This window comes from Hyla sarda, chromosome 1 (genome assembly GCF_029499605.1).
Source record: "Hyla sarda isolate aHylSar1 chromosome 1, aHylSar1.hap1, whole genome shotgun sequence".
Classification (NCBI taxonomy): Eukaryota; Metazoa; Chordata; class Amphibia; order Anura; family Hylidae; genus Hyla; species Hyla sarda.
Genome location: NC_079189.1, coordinates 157,135,013 through 157,155,455, shown reverse-complemented (window position 1 = coordinate 157,155,455; position 20,443 = coordinate 157,135,013). Strand labels below are relative to the sequence as shown.

General features: G+C 42.1%; 1 protein-coding gene and 1 long non-coding RNA gene across 2 annotated transcripts in view; one reads left to right on the top strand and one right to left on the bottom strand.

The window, feature by feature from the left end:
* The first annotated feature begins 1,641 nt into the window (after positions 1 to 1,641).
* Positions 1,642 to 20,443, top strand: part of MGST2 (microsomal glutathione S-transferase 2) — a 67,595-nt gene continuing 48,793 nt past the window's right edge. The window contains exon 1 of the mRNA XM_056551748.1: positions 1,642 to 1,762. Within this exon, the coding sequence (XP_056407723.1) occupies positions 1,705 to 1,762 (58 nt within the window). The 5' untranslated portion in view covers positions 1,642 to 1,704. The remainder of the gene's footprint in view (positions 1,763 to 20,443) is intronic.
* On the bottom strand, positions 5,656 to 14,404 carry LOC130302939 (uncharacterized). Its single transcript, XR_008853083.1, has 3 exons — positions 14,007 to 14,404; positions 8,693 to 8,834; positions 5,656 to 5,730 (listed from the first exon to the last, which is right to left on the bottom strand). It is a non-coding gene; the product is annotated as an uncharacterized LOC130302939 (long non-coding RNA).

Sequence of the window (20,443 nt, the reverse complement as noted above, 5' to 3'; positions counted from 1 at the left end):
TCTAATTTTTATGTGTATCGCACCTTTATTTTTTATTACACTTTTAATTTAGCTCACTTGTCTGAATTCCTCTCAGAGAGGAGGCGTGGCCTCACTGTGCCGGTCTCCGCCCCCTCCCTCAGTATGCTGTCTGCTCACATCTCCCCTAGCATTAGCAAAACTACAACTCCCAGCTTGTCCTCACTGACAGTAGTGGGACACAAGCTGAGAGTGGGAGGATTTTTCCTCCAGCTGTTAGCCCTGTGCTCACAGCTGTCAATCAAGGAAGTGTGTCCATGACATAGGTGATGATGCATGGACACAGCAGGACTAGTATGTGTCCAAGCAGGCAGGGGGGGGCAGTTGTTTGACTGCCTTTTTCAGTATGAAATACTGAAAATTTTCGAATGAAAGCAATTGCAAAACCTATTGGTTTTGCATGCTTTACAACATATCAAAAGTGTTCATATCTGACAGTGCAAATTTAAAGGTTATAATGGGTTTTGCCAGTATGGACACCTTTTATAGAATAGAGTGTTTGATCACAGGAAGGGGGTCCAACCTTGAGAATGTGACTGGCAGTGTGAATACTCAACCACAGCTCTTTGTTTTCTATGGAAGTGCTGAAGATAGCTGAGTATAGCACGTGTCCATTTTTGGCATGAATGGAGCAATGGTCAATAATGCGCCCTACTGACCCATTCATATAGGAGCTCCTGTGGACAGGGCATAAGTATCCATGGTGGCAAAACCATTTTAAATAGTGTAATGCACATTACAAAGCTACATGCACGGAACCTGCATAGCCCCAGTTGGAGTTCCTATAGGTTTGTTATTTGTGCCAGTGTATGCTACCTCGGTGAGACACCACATTGTAGGAAACTCTATGGGAGAAACCTCTATAATAAGAAAAAGCTACGCCGGAAATCTGAGGCACACAAAGGTAAACTATGGGGCCATAGCTTTCTATCAGTGTCATATTACAGACTCGTACAACATACATGTGCGATAGAAGAAAAATAAAAAAAAACTGTTTCTTTCACTAAGTGCAGTATAACTGATGTATGGAAATAATCAATATTTCTTATTGGACTCATGTACAAATATTTTATTTTAGTGATAACACTTTGCGCCAAATAAAAATTAATCTTTTCATATTCAAAAAAACAATATAGGGGGAGATTTATCAAAACCTGCCCAGAGGAAAAGTTGCTGAGTTGCCCATAGCAACCAATCAGCTCGCTTCTTTCATTTTTGAAAAGGCCTCTGCAAAATGAAAGAAGCAATCTGATTGGTTGCTATGGCCAACTTGGCAACTTTTTCTCTGGACAGGTTTTGATAACTTTTCCTATAGGTTATCATAAGAAGACTTTTAAAGAAAGTTTGCTTCTTTTTATTTTTCACAACTGGGAGAATTACTCTTTAAATTGTGCTACCATTCCTGTAAAGCAGTGGTCTCCAACCGTGGTCCTCCAGATGTTGCAAAACGTCAACTCCCAGCATGCCCGGACAGCCGTTGGCTGTCCGGGCATGCTGGGAGTTGACGTTTTGCAACATCTGGAGGGCCACAGTTGGAGACCACTGCCCTAAAGGAACTATAGCAACTGTAAAACATAGTGCATTCCAGCAGAGTAGGAGTTAATGTATAGAACGGAAGTGGTGGGTGGGCCTTAGATTGCTGACAGTCCGCTCCCCTTTACATTCTACTTCACTCTCTTCTATAACATGGCTTCTGACATTGTACTTCTTGCTGCTGTCTCTGTATTATCTGCCTGCCAGCAAGGTAAGTCATCTACATTGTATACACACTCCTGGATTACTGGGAAGTTGTTTAGTTCCAATTCTGCATGTACAGATAAATGATATAAGGATCTTATTATTCTGCATATACCTCTGCACATAAACCTGTAGTGATGAAGAACTTCGGACTTGTGAGAAGGGTTCTAGAGCAGATGTGGCGGTGAAGAGTCCATCACTGATCCCTATGAATGTTCCACATTAGAAGCTTTCGATAATCAGATGCACATTGACTGGTAAATCCTTTTTGATCCAGGTGGACTGGTTTTAAATAAAAGCGATAAGGGACATCCTGCAGACGATGGGGTCATTTCCATTGCTATGAGTGAATCTTAATCCATATGATCTTCACTGTAGCGTATTGATCATTGTTTCTTCTACATTGTAAGAAAAGGAGTCCAACACTACGTTGGCCATACAATCGAGTTTCCAGTTTTCAGAACAACTTGTTTTTCATGGTTGACCTGTAAAGGCTGTCATTCTGGATGACAATGCCATAAGCTAAAAAAAAAAGACAAATTGATGATCTGGGCTTCTTCCTAGATTTAGTGATCTTGGCTTGTATTGATAGGGTGCCGGTCTGTTGTGTGGAATAACAACTTTACAGGTATTACCAACCACTGCATCTGACAGCAAGTGAAAAAAATACAAATTTTCACAGAACCGTCTCGAGGTCGTAAAGAAAGGGGAACAGAAGAAAAAATGGAGGGCAGCGTCTCACGTAATTCCATGGGCTAGATTTCCCAGAGCCCTTAGATAAGAGATGTGCTCACCTTATGTGAACTTTGGTTTCATGCATATCACTCCTTCAGATGCCGGGTAGCGATATGGGATCCTTGGCTGCAGCCTGCAGAGATGACCGGTCTCCTCTTGGGGGGCTGGTAGTGGTACGGCGTGAGAGTTTCTGCAAAAAATCTCTGTATTGGCGCTGCCTTAATGGATTCACACGCGGAGTCGAATTCAGGTACAAGTAGCGTGCATTTTATTCATACATGCAACAAGTACAGGAGAAAACAGCAAGACGCGTTTCGAGGGTATGCTCCCTTTTTTTCAACTGCAATTGAAAAAGAGGGAGCATACCCTCGAAATGCATCTTTCTGTTTTCTCCTGTACTTGTTGCATGTATGAATAAAATGCACGCTACTTGTACCTGAATTCAACTCCGCGTGTGAATCCATTAAGGCAGCGCCAATACAGAGATTTTTTGAAGAAACTCTCACGCCGTCTCGAGGTCATGTCTCACATTAAATCTTCGACAGCAATAACTGAAATCTGCCATTACAGATCACAAAATATCACTAGTGTGGCAAAGTTTAGTGCAAGGGGTACTCCCCTGGAAAAAAAAAAATGTAATCAACTGGTGCCAGAATGTTAAACAGATTTGTAAATTACTTCTATTAAAAAAATCAGAATCAGAATCCTTCCTGTACTAATCAGCTGTTGTATGCTCCACATAAAAAGTTATTTTCTTTTTGAATTTCCTTTCCGTCTGACCACAGTGCTCTCTGCTGACACCTCTGTCCATTTTAGGAACTGTCCAGAGTAGGAGCAAATCCCCATAGCAAACCTCTCCTGCTCCGGACAGTTCCTGACATGGACAGAGGTGTCAGCAGAGAGCACTGTGGGCAGACAGAAAGGAAATTCAAAAAGAAAATAACTTCCTGAGGAGCATACAACAGCTGATAAGTACAGGAAGGATTAAGATTTTTTAATAGAAGTAACTTACAAATCTGTTTAACTTTCTGGCACCAGTTGATAAAAAAAAAAAATGTTTTCCAGGGGTGTACCCCATTAAACTACGAGGATTCACTGGGGTTTGACAAATTCTTTCATCCTCCATCTAATGAATGAGTTTTTCTGTGATTGGACTTTCATATAATTATATATATATATATATATATATATATATATATATATATACATATATATATATATATGCAAAACATAAACAAAAATCATTCTGGAAAAACATTGTATCTGTCAAAGCTAGAATACTTTTGTAATGGTAAGCACATTGGATAAATGTGGTGCATAGCAAATGTGGTGCCAGTATTCAAGAAGGTGTCAAAAAGCATCACCCGAAAATTGTATGTAAAGTGTTTGAGTTTTCTTAGAGATACTATATTGGAATATGTCAATGAATATAAATGTATGACTCCATATTGTAAGGATCTATTTCTCCCTGTGATCAGTCAACTCCAGCTGTGTTGATTATCAGACAGATTTAATGCACATGTATCGATACAGGTGGATGTTCTACTACATGCAGAAAAACAGCTCTGCAGAAGAAAATCATAACCCAAAATAGATTACAGCCCTTTTATATGGAAACACTCAGAGTGTGAGCTCATTGGCTAAGGAACACTGGTGGCTCATGATGCATAGGTAGTTTTATTACCAATCACAGTGCCCCTTTTACAAATCTTTCTTAATGTAGCACATTCTCATTATTCTACAAAAGCTTCATTATTCTACTATCCAAGGTCAGTTTCATAGTTTCAAGCATCACTGGGCGCTGGCCAGAACTAAGATAATAGTTATCTGAAGCTTAGGAAAAAAACAACCAGCCGACGCCATCTTTAGTTAGACAATATATATATATATATATATATATATATATATATATATATACCTATATATATATATATATACAGGGAATCTAGATATCAAAATATTATTTTACCAACACATATCAGCATGGGATTATGAGGTATCGGTCCTGTCAAACCAACCTGCTCAGCTTTTACCATTAGGGGAGCTCCAGACTGGTGTAATTCACTGGATTTCATATATCTTGACTTCTCCAAAGCATTTAATACTATGCTAGATAAAAGTTTGAAACATAAAATGATAATGCTTGGGGAAAATGTGTGTAAGTGGGTAAGTAACTGGCTTAGTAGTTATTAATGGTTCATATTCTGAGTGGGTGACTACCACAGGGGTCCCTTTTGGGTCCTATTCTCTTTAATATATTAATTAATCACCTTGTAGTGAGATTATATAGTAAAGTATCAATCTTTTCAGATGATCTAAGCTCTGTAAAGTGGTTAACACAATAGAGGACAGACCACTGTTACAAATGGATCTGGATAGGTTGGAGGTTTGGGCTGGTAAGTGTCAGATGAGGTTAAACACTGCTTTTGTGAATCTGTCACAGGTTTTGGGGCTTTCTTTTCCCCAGATCCGGTCTAGATTTTTGTTTCCATCTGTGACATCACCAAACGGGTGGTCAAGAATTTTAGTATATATGTGTGTTCCTATGTGTCACAAGTTACTCTATGACAAAGCGCGAAAGGGTGAAATGCATCAGAGACTTCGTGTATTGTAGCCTGTCTTCAATTCAATAAATACACCCGTTTTTATACCGTATCCTGGTGCTGGACGTATTTTCTACATTCCTTCATTGGAGCCGGAGGCGGGACTGGTGGATCCGCGCACAGAAGGTGTGGGATTGCTGGGTGAGCGGTCTATCTCTTTATCCATGTGTGTTTGAAAAAACGCATAGGGTTTCCCATATTTTCATTCTCAGCCAAATAGCAACCAAGCAGCAACAGCCTGACGTTACCAGGGTGGGCGAGTACCATTGCTACTGGCCCTTTCCAGCCTAAATAATGCCAGCCTGTTACCGCCTAGGCCCAGGAGTGCCATATTTGATGCTCCGGGCCTGTTGGTAGCAGCCATTCCTGGAACCCCTGTGGTGGTGGTGGGTACTGGGGTAATAATCAGGGGTTAGCGCTAGCTGTTTTTGGAGCTAACGCTAAGCCCTGGCTTAGTAATGGATTCTATATATTAGACAGCTTCCACTATTAAGCTTGTAAAGTAAATAAAAAACAGCAACATGTTTAAAAACTTTTATTCCAAAAAACACTCTCTCACAAGCCCTTGGTAACCATTTTATTAACATTAAACAAAAAAAAAAAAAAACACCGGTCATAGTCCACAGGATACACGGATCTGAAATGGGAAGGAAAAAAAAACAAGGAAAATAGGTTAGTACATTTATTGTAACCCATCCGCACATTTCCTGGCTGCATCGCACCGCAAGACTACAACTCCCAGCATGCCCTTACAGTAAGAAAATAACGGGAGTTTGTAGTCATACAGCAGGGCTGGGGGGAGATGTGCAAACGGGTGACAATTTTGATGCAAATTTTTGAAAATGCTGTCCTAATCAAGTTTGTATGCCAGGTCTGACCTTGCTTACACCTGCGACTTTTTGAAGGAGTTTGCGACTCCTATTTGCTTACGTGCGACATTCGCAATGATAAATCCAGGACCACTGCAAAGTAAGAACTGAAAATTGCTTAGGTAGGGCAGATTGGTATTTTATGGTTACCCACAAAAGTCGCACAAAAAGTTGCTTAGGCGCACGTGCAACTTTTTGTGCGACTTTTGTAAGCAAAAAAAGCTGCTTAACCCCTTAAGGACCAAGGACGTACCGGTACGTCCTTGGTCCTGCTCTTCTGATATAACGCGGGGTTACACAGTAACCCCGCGTCATATCACGGCGGGCCCGGCGTCATAGTGAAGCCGGGACCGCCTCTAATAGCGCGCAGCGCCGATCGCGGCGCCGCGCGCTATTAACCCTTTAGCCGCGCGCTCAGAGCTGAAAGTGAAAGTGAAAGTTCCCGGCTAGCTCAGTCGGGCTGTTCGGGATAGCCGCGGCTAATCGTGGCATCCCGAACAGCTGACAGGACAGCGGGAGGGCCCCTACCTGCCTCCTCGCTGTCCGATCGCCGAATGACTGCTCAGTGCCTGAGATCCAGGCATGAACAGTCATGCGACAGAATCGTTGATCACTGGTTTCTTATGAGAAACCAGTGATCAACATAGAAGATCAGTGTGTGCAGTGTTATAGGTCCCTATGGGACCTATAACACTGCAAAAAAAAAAGTGAAAAAAAAAGTGAATAAAGATCATTTAACTCCTCCCCTATTAAAAGTTTGAATCACCCCCCTTTTACAATAATAAAAAAAACACAGTGTAAATAAAAATAAAAATAAACATATATGGTATCACCGCGTGCGTAAATGTCCGAATTATAAAAATATATCATTAATTAAACCGCTAGGTCAATGGTGTGCGCGCAAAAAAATTCCAAAGTCCAAAATAGTGCATTTTTGGTCACTTTTTATATCATTTAAAAATGAATAAAAAGTCATCAATAAGTCATATCATAACGATCAATAAGTCATATCAATGCAAAAATGGTACCGTTAAAAACTTCAGATCACGGCGCAAAAAATGAGCCCTCATACCGCCCCATACACGGAAAAATAAAAAAGTTATAGGGGTCAGAAGATGACAATTTTAAACGTATTAATTTTCCTGCATGTAGTTATGATTTTTTCCAGAAGTACGACAAAATCAAACCTATATAAATAGGGTATCATTTTAATCGTATGGACCTACAGAATAAATATCAGGTGTCATTTTTACCGAAAAATGTACTACGTAGAAACGGAAGCCCCCAAAATTACAAAACAGCGTTTTTTTTTCAATTTTGTCGCACAATGATTTTTTTCCCGCTTCACTGTAGATTTTTGGGCAAAATGACTGATGTCATTACAAAGTAGAATTGGTGGCGCAAAAAATAAGCCATCATATGGATTTTTAGGTGCAAATTTGAAAGAGTTATGATTTTGCTAAAATAATTACTGATGCCACTAATGTGCGTTCACTTAGTAAATGAATATACAGTGGTCCCTCAACATATGATATTAATTGGTTCCAGGAGAACCATCATATGTTGAAACCATCATATGTCGAGTACATATGTCTATGTAAAAATGCTAATTGGTTCTGGGGCCTCGGAACCATTGTATGTTGAATACATATCTCTATGGGAAACTGAGAATTGGTTCTGGGATGACCATTGTATGTGGAGTGTATGGGGAGTGTTTAACAAACCAGGGTGCCTCCAACTCCAACTCCCAGCCTGCATGTACAGCCATTGACTGTCTGGGCATGCTGAGAGTTATAGTTTTGCAACAGCTGGAGGCACACTGATAGGGAAACATTGATGTATGGGGTGTATAGTGTGTATATGTATTGTATGTAATGTGTGACATCGCATACAGTACTGTACAGTTCTTTAAATACCTTCAGGGGAGACAGAATGTCCTCCATTATAATCCTGCCGACTACAGTTCTATAGGAAAGGAAGGGGAGGGCAGCCAGCAGCTCATTGGATGCCTGCAGCAAGATGCTGCAGGCTATTGGCTATGGCTGCACTGGGGGGCGGGGCTTACACGGAGCTCACAGTGGAAGCCTGTATGAGTTAGCAGGACAGCATGTGAGTAACAGGAGGCAGAACGGGGCACATGGGGCACATTAAACAACTATCTGTCAGTTGCTGAAGTTGTCAGCGCTGTCAAATAGCTGTTTGTACGATGGCCCCGACACACAGCAGCATCGTATGTCGATGCTGCCTTCAACATACGATGGGCTCTGAGAGGCCATCATATGTTGAAATGATCATATGTCGGGGCCATCATAAGTCAGGGGGTCACTGTATAGATATATATGACAATGAATGGTTCACTATAGAATGATACAAATAATACAAATAGTTGGTATATAATAATGTATCAAGATTATTTCTCAATGAGAATCAATGGCAGTTGATATGAAACAATGTTACAATATTGTCCTCTGGTATGAGAAGTGTAGCAGAGTTGCGGTATCCTCTGAACAAAAAACAATGTTAATAGTTCCAGCAGAGTAAATGAAAGTCTATAGGCTGTGAGTGCTGATAGTTGTCTGCGCTGGCAAGCGCTGACTAAAGGTATGAAGATTGGATGTTGCCGGTGATGATGGCAGCTGGTCCGAACTGCAACGGACCTATTGTATATGCTGCCCGTCTGTATGCACAGGAATTGTGACAGCGCTTTCGGTGTAAAGATTATGCGCTCACCGGTAATCTGATGTCGATCAGTCCACGCTCGTGCCCGGTCTGATAGAAAGCTGTTTGCTGGTTCTCCAATGCACTACAGCGTCTCAGCCTCGCGGGATCAGCGTGTGACGTCACTGGACACTCTGCTGTAGCAGCGGCCTTACTGGAAAAATCAAAAATATCAAAAATGTCATACACTCTCCTTGAGGTTTTTGGGTAAATATTTTTGCTACTAAATTCTTTCTCTTTGCACCTAGGGTATAGGTGCTCACCCAATCTAACCTCGGATTAGTGTATTTATTGTGAGCTGCACTTACCTTTTCTTTTTTAAGATTTGTAAACTACAGTGGAAATTCTTTTCCATTTGAAACACAGAGCTGTTTGCTGACATCATTAGCATAGTGCTCTCTGCTGACATCTCTGTCCATATTAGGAACTGTCCAGAGTAAATGGAAATCCCCATAGCAAACATATGCTGTTCTGGTCAGTTCCTAAAATGGACAGAGATATCAGCAGAGAGCACTGTGCTCATGATGTCAGCAGACAGCTCTGTGTTTCAAAAAGAAAATAATTTCCGCTGTAGTATTCAGCAGCTAATAAGTACAGGAAGGATTAAGATTTTTTAATAGAAGTAATTTACAAATCTGTTTAACTTTCTGGCACCAGTTGATTTAAATAAAAATAAAAAAAGTTTTTCACCGGAGTACCCCTTTAAATCCCTTGATAAATCTCCCTCTAGGGGTTTTACTGTGTAAAGCCATCCAGAGCAGGGCACTTGCCTACCTTCAAATCTTTAATGACTGCTCTGATCTATGATCTGGTTTATTGATCTTAGATTTAATTCTTTCTCAGGGGTTAGGAAGGTAACTGAAAATTTTTACATTTACTCCCTAATATGGCAGGTCGATTGCTAACAGAAGAGATCATGGAATTTACTATGTAAAGAGTAAAGTTTTTCATAGTATGAGTTCTTGCAAGATATCAGTTGTGGTATGAACTTTCCCCTTGCTTCCCCTTGACGTCCCGTGCGTGCGCCCATAGGAACGGAGGCGCGGAGGAGTGGAGCATCGAGCAGGAGGATGTGCGCTAGCCAGCATGGTAAGTTACCAGCGGCACGTCAGCTTCTGTGCGCCGACCACCGCTCCTCCAGTCCCGGGACCTACTGCTATGGCCTATAGACCATAGCAGTAGATTGTGACCCTGGACCGGAGGAGAAGCGGTGGACGGCGCACTGAAGTGGGGCAGTACACAAGCATACAGCTTCCATCCATACACTGTATATGGCTGGAGGCTGTATGTCTGTGGGGGCCACTACCAACCAAATGTAGTGGTACATACTGCCAACCTAATGTGGGGGGAACATACTGCCAACCTAATGTGGGGGAACATACTGCCAACCTAATGTTGGGGGAAATATACTGCCAACCTAATGTGGGGGGAACTATACTGCCAACCTTATGTGGGGGGGAACTATACTGTCAACCTAATGTGGGGGGAACTATACTGCCAACCTAATGTGGGGGAATTATACTGTCTACCTAATGTGGGGAGAACTGTGAAGCCAACCTAATGTGGGGGGAACTGTGCTGCCTACCTAATATGGGGGGAACTGTGCTGCCAACCTAATGCGAGGGGAACTATGCTGCCAACCCAATGTGGGGGGGGGGGGGGGGACTGTGCTGCCAACTTAATCTGGGGGGGGAACTATGCTGCGTACTTAAAGGGGTAGTCCACTGCCCCAGTGTACAAAGACAGACTCCCACAGACTTGCATTGAGGGGGTTATCTGAAGATTGTTGTCTCTTCTTCGGCCAGTGGGTGTAATCACTATTGCCTTGTCTCTTTCCTGTCCTTCTTTGTCCAGTTTTTTGGCCCCTAGTGTATACAAAATATTTTACTTACATTTTGCTGCAATACCCAACTGCAGGGTACAGGCTCCTTGAGATTTCTATACTTTGTCAGTCACGTTGTTGTATGCCAAGCCTGAAGCCCAAAAAGGCCTTGAGTAATGCTAAGGACCAGATATACAACTTATCTTGACAGATCCTTAATACTCTCTCCTCATTCTTGTTCTCAGAAAACAACTAGGCAGAAGTTTCTCCAGGACAAGGAAGATTCTTTAAAGGAGCCAGGAGAGCCTAAGCTGTCATGGGGTTTTAGGCTTAGCTAGGCCAACTCCTCCCTAAGGAGAGGCTACACTGGGCTTAACACTTCCTCCTAGCCCAAGAGGCAAAACTTGACTAAACAAAATTCTTGTTCCACGCAACAGAGAGGTATTAGCCCAGAGTCAGTTCCTCTCATATCTAGAAAAATATCTATGTAAACGTATGTGATGAATGTAGTGCATTAGTTTACAACATACTCTCAGCCAAAACTTGGTACACATAACATGAGAATACCATATAACTATATTCTGAAAGTGCAAATACACAGCAAGTAAGACATTTACAGTATGGCACCCAACCAACAGGCCCTGTAGGGTTCCCAGTGGAACACTACAATCGTCTCATCATTTAAAATTAACCCTTTAAAACAGACTCCCATACATGTATGGCAGCTGATTTTTAACAGAAAATGAAGCAAGTTCAGAAGCTGAGCTTACTTCATAAAGTCACTGTCAATGACCAACATCAGACATGACACTGATGTCAGTCACTTAAAGGGGTACTTCGGTGGAATTTTTATTTTTTTAAATCAACTGGTGCCTGAAGGTTAAACAGATTTGTAAATTACTTCTATTTAAAAAATCTTAATTCTTACAGTACTTCCCAGCTGTAGCATGCTCCAGTTCTTTTCTTTTTGAATTTCTTTTCTGTCTGACCACAGTGCTCTCTGCTGACACCTCTGTCCATGTCAGGAACTGTCCACAGTAGGAGCAAATTCCCATAGCAAACCTATCCTGCTCTGGACAGTTCCTGACATGGACAGATGTGTCAGCAGAGAGCACTGTGGTCAGACAGAAAGGAAGTTCAAAAAGAAAAGAACTTCCTCTGGAGCATACAGCAGCTGGTAAGTACTGGAAGGATTAAGATTTTTAAATAGAAGTAATTTACAAATCTGTTTAACTTTCTGGCATCAGTTGATTGAAAAAAAAAAAAAAACTTTTCCACCGGAGTACCCCTTTAACTCCCTAAGTGCCATGAGCAATGACCATTGTGGCAAAGGCTGAAGGACAGGTGCTGCTTCTGTCAGGTCCCCTTATTGGCACTACCACAACATGATTGCATTGCAATCAGTTACTATGGCATTAAGCAGGCTACACCAGCAGAGCACCAATCTGGACCCAGATGGTACTTTGATAGGAGCAGCCAAATGCCAGCTGAGAGCTTTTCCCCCCATGTTTTCTATTATTACCTATTTAAAATCAGTTTGCACTATGAGCAGCATTTCCCCATGTCCTACAGCCACTTGTAATGCTCCGATATTAGGAGAAGGTGGAGCATCTCCTGGGAGCGTTTATCTATTGCAGCCCTGTATCTCAGGGTGCATGATGGCGTCAGATGTCAGCGCACAACACCAGAGCGGCCAGGGAAGGATCTTCAGGAGGAGTAGCGGTAGATCAAAAGTGCTTTCACTACTATAAAGATTTTGAAGATCTAAAATTTAAAGACATACTACCTAAACAGCAATTACAGTATATAAAATCATACTTGGCACCATCTCCAATGATGATTTTATATGATGGATTTGCTGTTTAGATAGTTTGTCTTTAGATTTCAGTTCTGCAATACTGTTATTGAACAGGGAGGCCGGGTATAAGGTGGCAGCCACGCATAGCTGCTGCCAAACCTTTGCCTTCCCATGCATGCCTGTGCAAAAGAAAGATGGAGGCTGTAAGCATTTTGGAGGGTGGGCATCCAATGTGTAAAATAATTACAAGGGGGGAAGTAAGTGAGAAAAGCAGTCTGTAAGAGATGGGGGAACCACAGGGAGCAGTCAGTGTGAGGGAAGGGGGCAGGCGAAACAGTCAGTGTGACAGCAGTGGCAGTCAGTGTTTGAAAAGGGGACAGGAGTAAGAGTCTGTGATAGAAAAGAACAAGGGAAACAGAGTGACAGACGGGCCAGTCAGTGTGAAGGAAGGTGGCAGAGGAAACAGTCAGTGTGACAGTATACTACGGTTTTAGGTCTGGTCAGGAAACCGCATACGGGTCAAAAATGAGCCGACCGGAGTCACTGTTTGACTCCGGTCGGCTCATTAAAGTAAACGGAGTTCAGCGCTGGTCCAGCTGGGGTACGGGAGAGCCAGGTTTGCCCCTCCCCCAGCCGGATGCGTGAATGCAGCCTAACAAAGGGGGCAGAGGAAACAGTCAGTGTGACAGAAGAGGCAGTCAGTGTGAGAAAGGGGGCAGCGGAAACAGTCAGTGTGACAGGAGAGGCAGTCAGTGTGAGAAAGGGGGCAGCGGAAACAGTCAGTGTGACAGCAGGGGCAGTCAGTGTTCATTCTTTTGGCGAATCTGCTCAAAAATTAATTGCTCTCTATGGGGACAGCAATGCAGTCTGCGCGGTACTAGTGCCGACAGCTGTCGACAGTGGCCAAACTAGGGATCTCTGGCTAGAGATTGCATCATGTGAACCCAGCCTTATATGTTTGTCTGGCAGATTCTGTGAAGACGAGTTATGGTCGTGAGAAGTTTTCAAGATAGCCCAGATCTAATGGGGGAAAAAAGGAAAAGTAAAAATGTCAAACAAAGAAAACCTCACCTGTGAGTTACAAGATTTAACAGTAATCACATATATGGTCTGCAGAGCCTGTGTAGAGCTGGTCTCTACCTGTATATGGTCACTGTATGGGAGAATATTGGTCTGTATACAGTGGATTTTATTCAGCAGCAGTGTTGTGGTAATAGTCATTGCGGGGTGGTAATATGTGGTTGTGGTTCGGCGGTTTTATTGTCCCTTTTATACTGGCATTATTGGTCTCAGTATACAGGATTTTATCAGTTACAGTATGATTGTAAAATGTATGTTGATAATATTTCTCCTTGTATACTGATATTATTGCTAATATTGGTAACTGATTTATTTAGACATATATGGTATTATCATGGAAATTACATACATATATGTATAACGTAACAAGGTTTTGGGGGGTATCCACCTATATCCCTGTGGTCCCTTACCCTTGTTACATCTCTGCACTCAGCAGACCGATCCTGAGCCTTTGCTACCTAGGAGCTGGGGCACTATCTGTAGCAGTTCCTCCATCTGGGGTATGGATGTGGGGTTTCGTTGGGAGCATCTTTGAGAGGATAGCTAAACTGACACAAAGTTAACTTGAAACTAACATTGAATTGCATAACATAACAAACCATAACATAACAAGACCTGCAACTCACCTTAAACTTCCCCCTAGTGTCCATTGGCTACATTCAGTTGGTGCACATTGAATAGGTGGGACCCATAAGTCCTTCTCCACATTGTTGCTTGATGTAGGCTGAAACTCTCAGATGTCAATAAAACTGAGATCAAGGTATTTTATCTGTATGTGACTTCAGAGAAAGAAGGCTTTCAGGCTTAAACTTCCACAAGCTGTAAATCAGATCAGTCCAGCTTTAAGTTTTCTCTCTGCTGCTGCAGCACTTCTTGACTGGATTAGGAACAGGCTGTTTTCTCTGTGTCCTCTCTCTCTCTCTGCTTTCTCAATTTCAAGATGGTCAGGAGCAGATGTCTAGACTCCTCTTTACCCAGCTCAAGTCACTGCTCAGTTCATTTGCTTGTGCAGCCCGCCATCTACTAGACACTTCATGTTAACGCAGGAAAACACAACAGTGATATTAGATTATACTATTTTTGTTACATATTAGTGCTGTAGGGGGGCAATATGGGGAGGTAGAGTTAAACAGGTGGGCCAGTTTTGTGAACTTGCCCCCAGGTTTAATTTTGGAAGCTTGCGCCTGGTAAAAGTATGTGTGTATGTGGGGGGGGGGGAGATAGGGTTGATGACCTACATAAACAGGCTGCAAAATTGCATTCAAGATGATCAGACAATAGGCCCCAATAATGAGGATTACATATAATCATTGGCACAAGAAATAACTTTAGGGTCAATAAAATTATTGCTTGAACGTATTACAATATACTGTAAAATCCCTTCTCTGCTTAAATTCTGAATGATATTAATCATACATATTCTGGTGTCGTTCTACAAGGAAATGCCTGTAAAATAGGATCACTCTTTCAGCTTGAGCCCTAAAATGGTGCCCCATATTACTGACTCACAAGGTGTGGCTGAATATTAGTGTCCCTCAGCTGCAGCGGCAAAATGAAACCACACCCAAATCTGCAACTTATCTATAAGTGCTGGAAATTCCATATATTCTAATGTATGTTAGGAAATATGGGCGCTCATAAGTGCAGTGAAATATATCTAGCAGATGTGAGATAAACTCTGTTCTGTCTAAATTCTGGCATGGCAGCTGACAGATGGACAAAACATCATGAAACTGCTTTCTTTTATACTAAAAGGAAAAGCCAGTTGTATCCTGGCACCTACAAGATTATCAGTATTAAAATATTTTCTCAAATTTGAAAGCATATTTAAAAAAAATAATAATAATAATAATTCTAAAAATCTCCAATTTATTCTCATTTAACCCTAAGGCTAAGTTTCTACTTTTCTTATTAGTGAAAACGCCAAGAAAAACGCCAATTCTGCCGCATGGCGTTTTTTCGGCCAAAAATCTCTGCGGCCAGATGTTAACTGTAAATCAATGAGAAATCGCAAAAGTCTTATTTCACTTGGCGTATTTCACTTTGGCGTTTTTTCACTCTTTTTTGGCATTTTTCAGATCATTGGTAATCGCAGCATGTTGAGCCACTGGCGATTTTTTTGTCAAAATCGTGGCATTTTTCTCCCATAGAAGTCTATGGGAGTGAAAAAACGCCAAGAAAAGCGATATGTGGGCTTTAACTTTTTGCGTTTTTACAGGTGGTTTTTATTCTTTTATGGACTTTAGCGATCCAAAAAAGTGATGGAGATACCTTTTTTTTAAAATAAAAATTCGTAGGTTACCATTAAAAAAAATTTAAAAAAAGATACAGTAGTGAAGGAAAAAATTGTATCTAACGAAATGTATCTTTTTTTTTATAACAAAATGTTTATTACTTTTTAAGCAGGGATCAATTTATGTGTGCAGGCGGGGACCAAAAAATGTAGCCGACAATTTATTTTTACATTTTTTAGGTAGTACTACTACTCCCAGCATGGAACACACTGTTCCATGATGGGAGTAGTAGTACCTGTACTAATAGACAGATCGCCATTGCAATCCTCCTGTATAATGTATAGATGCGGCGGCCGCTATTCTATGGTCCCCTGCACTGCCGTATATATACACATATTCATATTTCCCGCAGAGCTGTGATTGGCCAGATGGTGTCAGGTGTGACATCCACTGTGATCTTTCCTTAACTGCAGGTACTACTACTCCCAACATGGAGCACACTCTGCTCCATGCTGGGAGCTGTAGTACCTGCATTAATAGACAGATTGCAGCGAGTGTCAGAAGTTACACTCACTGCGATATGTCTATTAATGTAAGTACTTCAGCTCCCAGCATGGAGCAGAGTGTGTTACATGTTGCGAGTAGTAGTACCTGCAGGTAAGAATAGATCACAGCGGGTATCACTACTGACATCTGTTGTGATCATCCTGTCTATAGCAGAGATGCTCTGTACTCCGGCCGGCCACTCACTCATTCATATTTCCTTCAGAGCTGTGATTGGCTGCAACCATCCGGCCAATCACAGCTCTGGGCGGAAAATATGAATGATGTTCTATTCACATCACTGGCTGGAGTACAGAGCAGAGATGCGAGCGCTGTATAGAGCCGCATCTCTGCTATATTATGGACGATCGCATCAGGTGTCAGGACTGACACCCGGGGCGATATGTCTATAGTACAGGTACTACTACTTCCATCATGGAACAGTGTGTTCCATGCTGGGAGTAGTAGTACACTATGAGGGACATTTATCAATGTTCGCATATGTATTCTTTTTTTTTAGTAATTTTTTCCTTATTTTTTTTTGCTTATGTGTGACTTATTTATCAACTGGTTTCAGCCTGTTGATAATTTTCTTTCACGTAAGCAATTTTTCCTTGTTTACTTTGGTAGTAGCTTTTTCTGCTCCATGTTTGAGTTGGAGTAAATTTAGTAAATTTTTAACGCTGTTGCGACTTTTTTTTGCGCAGTTGCGACTGTCGCAGTTAATAAATACCTGACTACCCGTAGTCCATTTTAAAATAATTACTACATAGTAAATTTTAGGAAAACTTGCTTTTCTCGCTTTCCAGTCAAAATGTCGCACGAAAAATCGCGTAGTCACAGTTGCGACAATTTTGCGACAATTATAGTAAAGAAAACCTGACTAAACCCGTTGATAAATGTCCATATATGAGTATACTTTTTGGAGTATTATCTGTACAATAAATGACAATATGTGCTGGTGAATTGCTGCCCAAATAGGGTGGAGACAGACAGTATACCCTGCCAGACCAGTTTAATGGCTGCAATAAAAAAAAAAAAAAACATCCGGCTATGAACCCAGGTACCTTGACAATCAATTCCTTAAAGGGGTACTCCGCCCCTAGACATCTTATCCCCTATCCAAAGGATAGGGGATAAGATGTCAGTACGCCGCGGTCCCGCTGCTGGGGAGTCCCGGGATCCCCGCTGCGGCACTGCGCTATCATTACAGCACAGAGCGAGTTCGCTCTGCACGTAATGACGCGCAATACAGGGGCCGGAGCATAGTTACGTCACGGCTCCGCCCCTCGTGACGTCACGGCCTGCCCCTTTCAATACAAGTCTATGGGAGGGGGCGTGGCGGTCATCACGCCCCCTGCCATAGACTTGCATTAAGGGGACGGGCCATGATGTCACGAGGGGCGGAGCCATGACGTCACGCGGCTCCGTCCCCTGTATTGCCCGTCATTAGGCACAGAGCGAGTTCGCTCTGTGCTGTAATGATAGCGCAGTGCCGCAGCGGGGCTCCCGGGGCTCCCTAGCAACGGGCCCGCGGCGTACTGACATCTTATCCCCTATCCTTTGGATAGGGGATAAGATGTCTAGGGGCGGAGTACCCCTTTAAGGCTAGAATTCCACTTTTTTTTTTTCCCAGAGGTTTTTTTTTCACTGAAAAAAACGCCCGTGCAATTTCCAGCATCTGAAGTTTTTCTGGCGTTTTTGCATTTGAGTTGAAATTGCATTTTTGGCCCCTTTGCCATTTTTTTTTTTTTTTTTTCCAAAATGTGTTGGTTAACAAAAAATCAAAAAACAAAAAAATGGACGTAGTAGGGAGGGGAACACTTTTTATTTTTATTTTTAGTAATTAACTTTTAATACATTTTTCATAAAGTGTATGTGTGTTTCACTTTTTTCTCTCTATTATATTAAATTTTTTTAGGTAGCACTACTACTCCCAGCATGGAACAGACTGTTCCATGATGTGAGTAGTAGTACCTGTACTAATAGACATATCGCCCCGGGTATCAATCCTGACACCTGATGCGATCGTCCATAATATAGCAGAGATGCGCTCGCATCTCTGCACTATACTCCGCCCAGAGTGGCGATTGGCAAGATGGTTGCAGCCAATCACAGCTGAATGAGTGATGTTCTATTCGTATCACTGGCCGACCGGAGTACAGAGCAAAGATGCGGAGCCCAGGAGAAAGCCGCTCCGTATCTCTGCAATAGATAGGATGATCGCAGCGGGTGTCAGGAGTGACACCCGCTGTGATCTGTCCTTAACTGAAGGTACTAATACTTCCAACATGGAGCACACTCTGCTCTATGCTGGGAGCTGTAGTACCTGCATTAATAGACAGATCACAGGGAGTGTAACTTCTGACAACTGTTGCGATCTGTCTATTAATGCAGGTACTACAGCTCCCAGCATGGAGCAGTGTGTGCTCCATGTTGGGAGTAGTAGAACCTACAGTTAAGAAAAGATCACAGCGGATGTCACTCCTGACACCCGCTGTGATCCTCCAATAAAATGTATAGATGTGACCGGCCGCTCTTCTATGGTCCACTGCCATATATATACACCTATTCATATTTCCCACAGAGATTTGTGATTGGCTGGAACCATCTGGCCAATCACAGCTCTCTGTGGGAAATATGAATAGGTGTACATATATATATATATACGGAGGGCAGGGGACCATAGAAGAGTGGCCGGCCACATTTATACATTATACAGGAGGATCACAATGGACCCAGGGTGATCTGTCAATTAGTACAGGTACTACTACTCCCATCATGGAACAGTGTATTCCATGCTGGGAGTAGTAGTACCACCTAAAAAAATAAAGGAAAAAAGTGAAAAACACACACACACAACATTTTTTATTATTGTCGGCTATATTATTAGTGCCCTGCCCGCACACATACATTGATCCCTGTTTAAAAATTTATAAAAATTTTGTTATGAAAAAGATACATTTCATTAAATACAATTTTTTCCATCACTACTGTATCTTTTTTATTATAATTTTTTAATGGTACCCCAAGAAATGTTATTAAAAAAAAAGGTATCTCCATCACTTTTTTGGATCGTTAAAGTCCAAAAAAAGAATAAAAATCGCCTACAAAAACGCCAGTTTTTTACTCCCATAGACTTTTATGGGAGAAAAAATGCCATGATTTCAGGGGAAAAAACGCCATAGGCTCAACATGCTGCGATTTTGCAAAACCGCCAAGGAGCTGAAAAATGCCAAAACAGAGTGAAAAAAGTTCAAAAGGATAAAAAAAAAAAAAAGCCAAGCTGAAAAAACTGAAAAATTATTTTGCGATTTCTCATTGATTTACAACTAACAAACACTGGCAGCATGTGGCAGAATTGGTGTTTTTCTTGGCGTCCCCCCCCCAAAAAAAAACCAAGTGGAATTCCAGCCTAAGTGTAAGCCTCGACAGCAATAAAAGACAGAATTATTGCAGCTCCAAGTAAAATACAAATGTACAACAATAACGTAGTTTGTAAGATTAAAAAAAGACTTTATCGAGTTCAACCTAAAACCCTGTTGTGTTGATCCAGGGGAAACTATGGGGAAACTATGCTGCCATGCTGCCTATCTAATGTGGGAAACTATGCTGCCTATCTAATGTGGGGAAACTATCCTGCCATGCTGCCTTTCTAATGTGGGGGAACTATGCTGCCATGCTGCCTATCTAAGGTGGGGGGACTATGCTGCCTATCTAATGTGGGGGAGCTATGCTGCCATACTGCCTATCTAATGTGGGGGAACTATGCTGACTATCTAAGGCTGGGTCCACACTACGTTTTGTCCCATACGGGACCACAGTTTTAGGTCCGGTTGTAAAAGCGCATACGGCGCAAAAATGAGCCGACCGGACCGAACGTTTCACTCCGGTCGGCTCATTGAAATGAATGGCATACGGGAGCGCATACGGTCACATACGGGAGCGCGAGCTTTTAGCTCCCCCCTGCCGTATGCGCTCCCGTATGGGACAAAACGTAGTGTGAACCCAGCCTAATTTAGGAGAACTATGCTGCCTAACTAATGTGGGGAACCATGCTGCCTACCAAATGTGGGGGACTATGCTGCCATGCTGGCTATCTAATGTGTGGGAACTATGCTGCCTATCTAATGTGGGGAACTATTCTGCCATGCTGCCTATCTAATGTGGGGAAGCTATGTTGCCTACCTAATGAGGGGGAACTATGCTGCCTATCTAATGTGGGGGAACTGCTGCCTACCTAATGCTGCAGATTAATGTGAGCTGCATTGCTGTAGAGCTCTTGA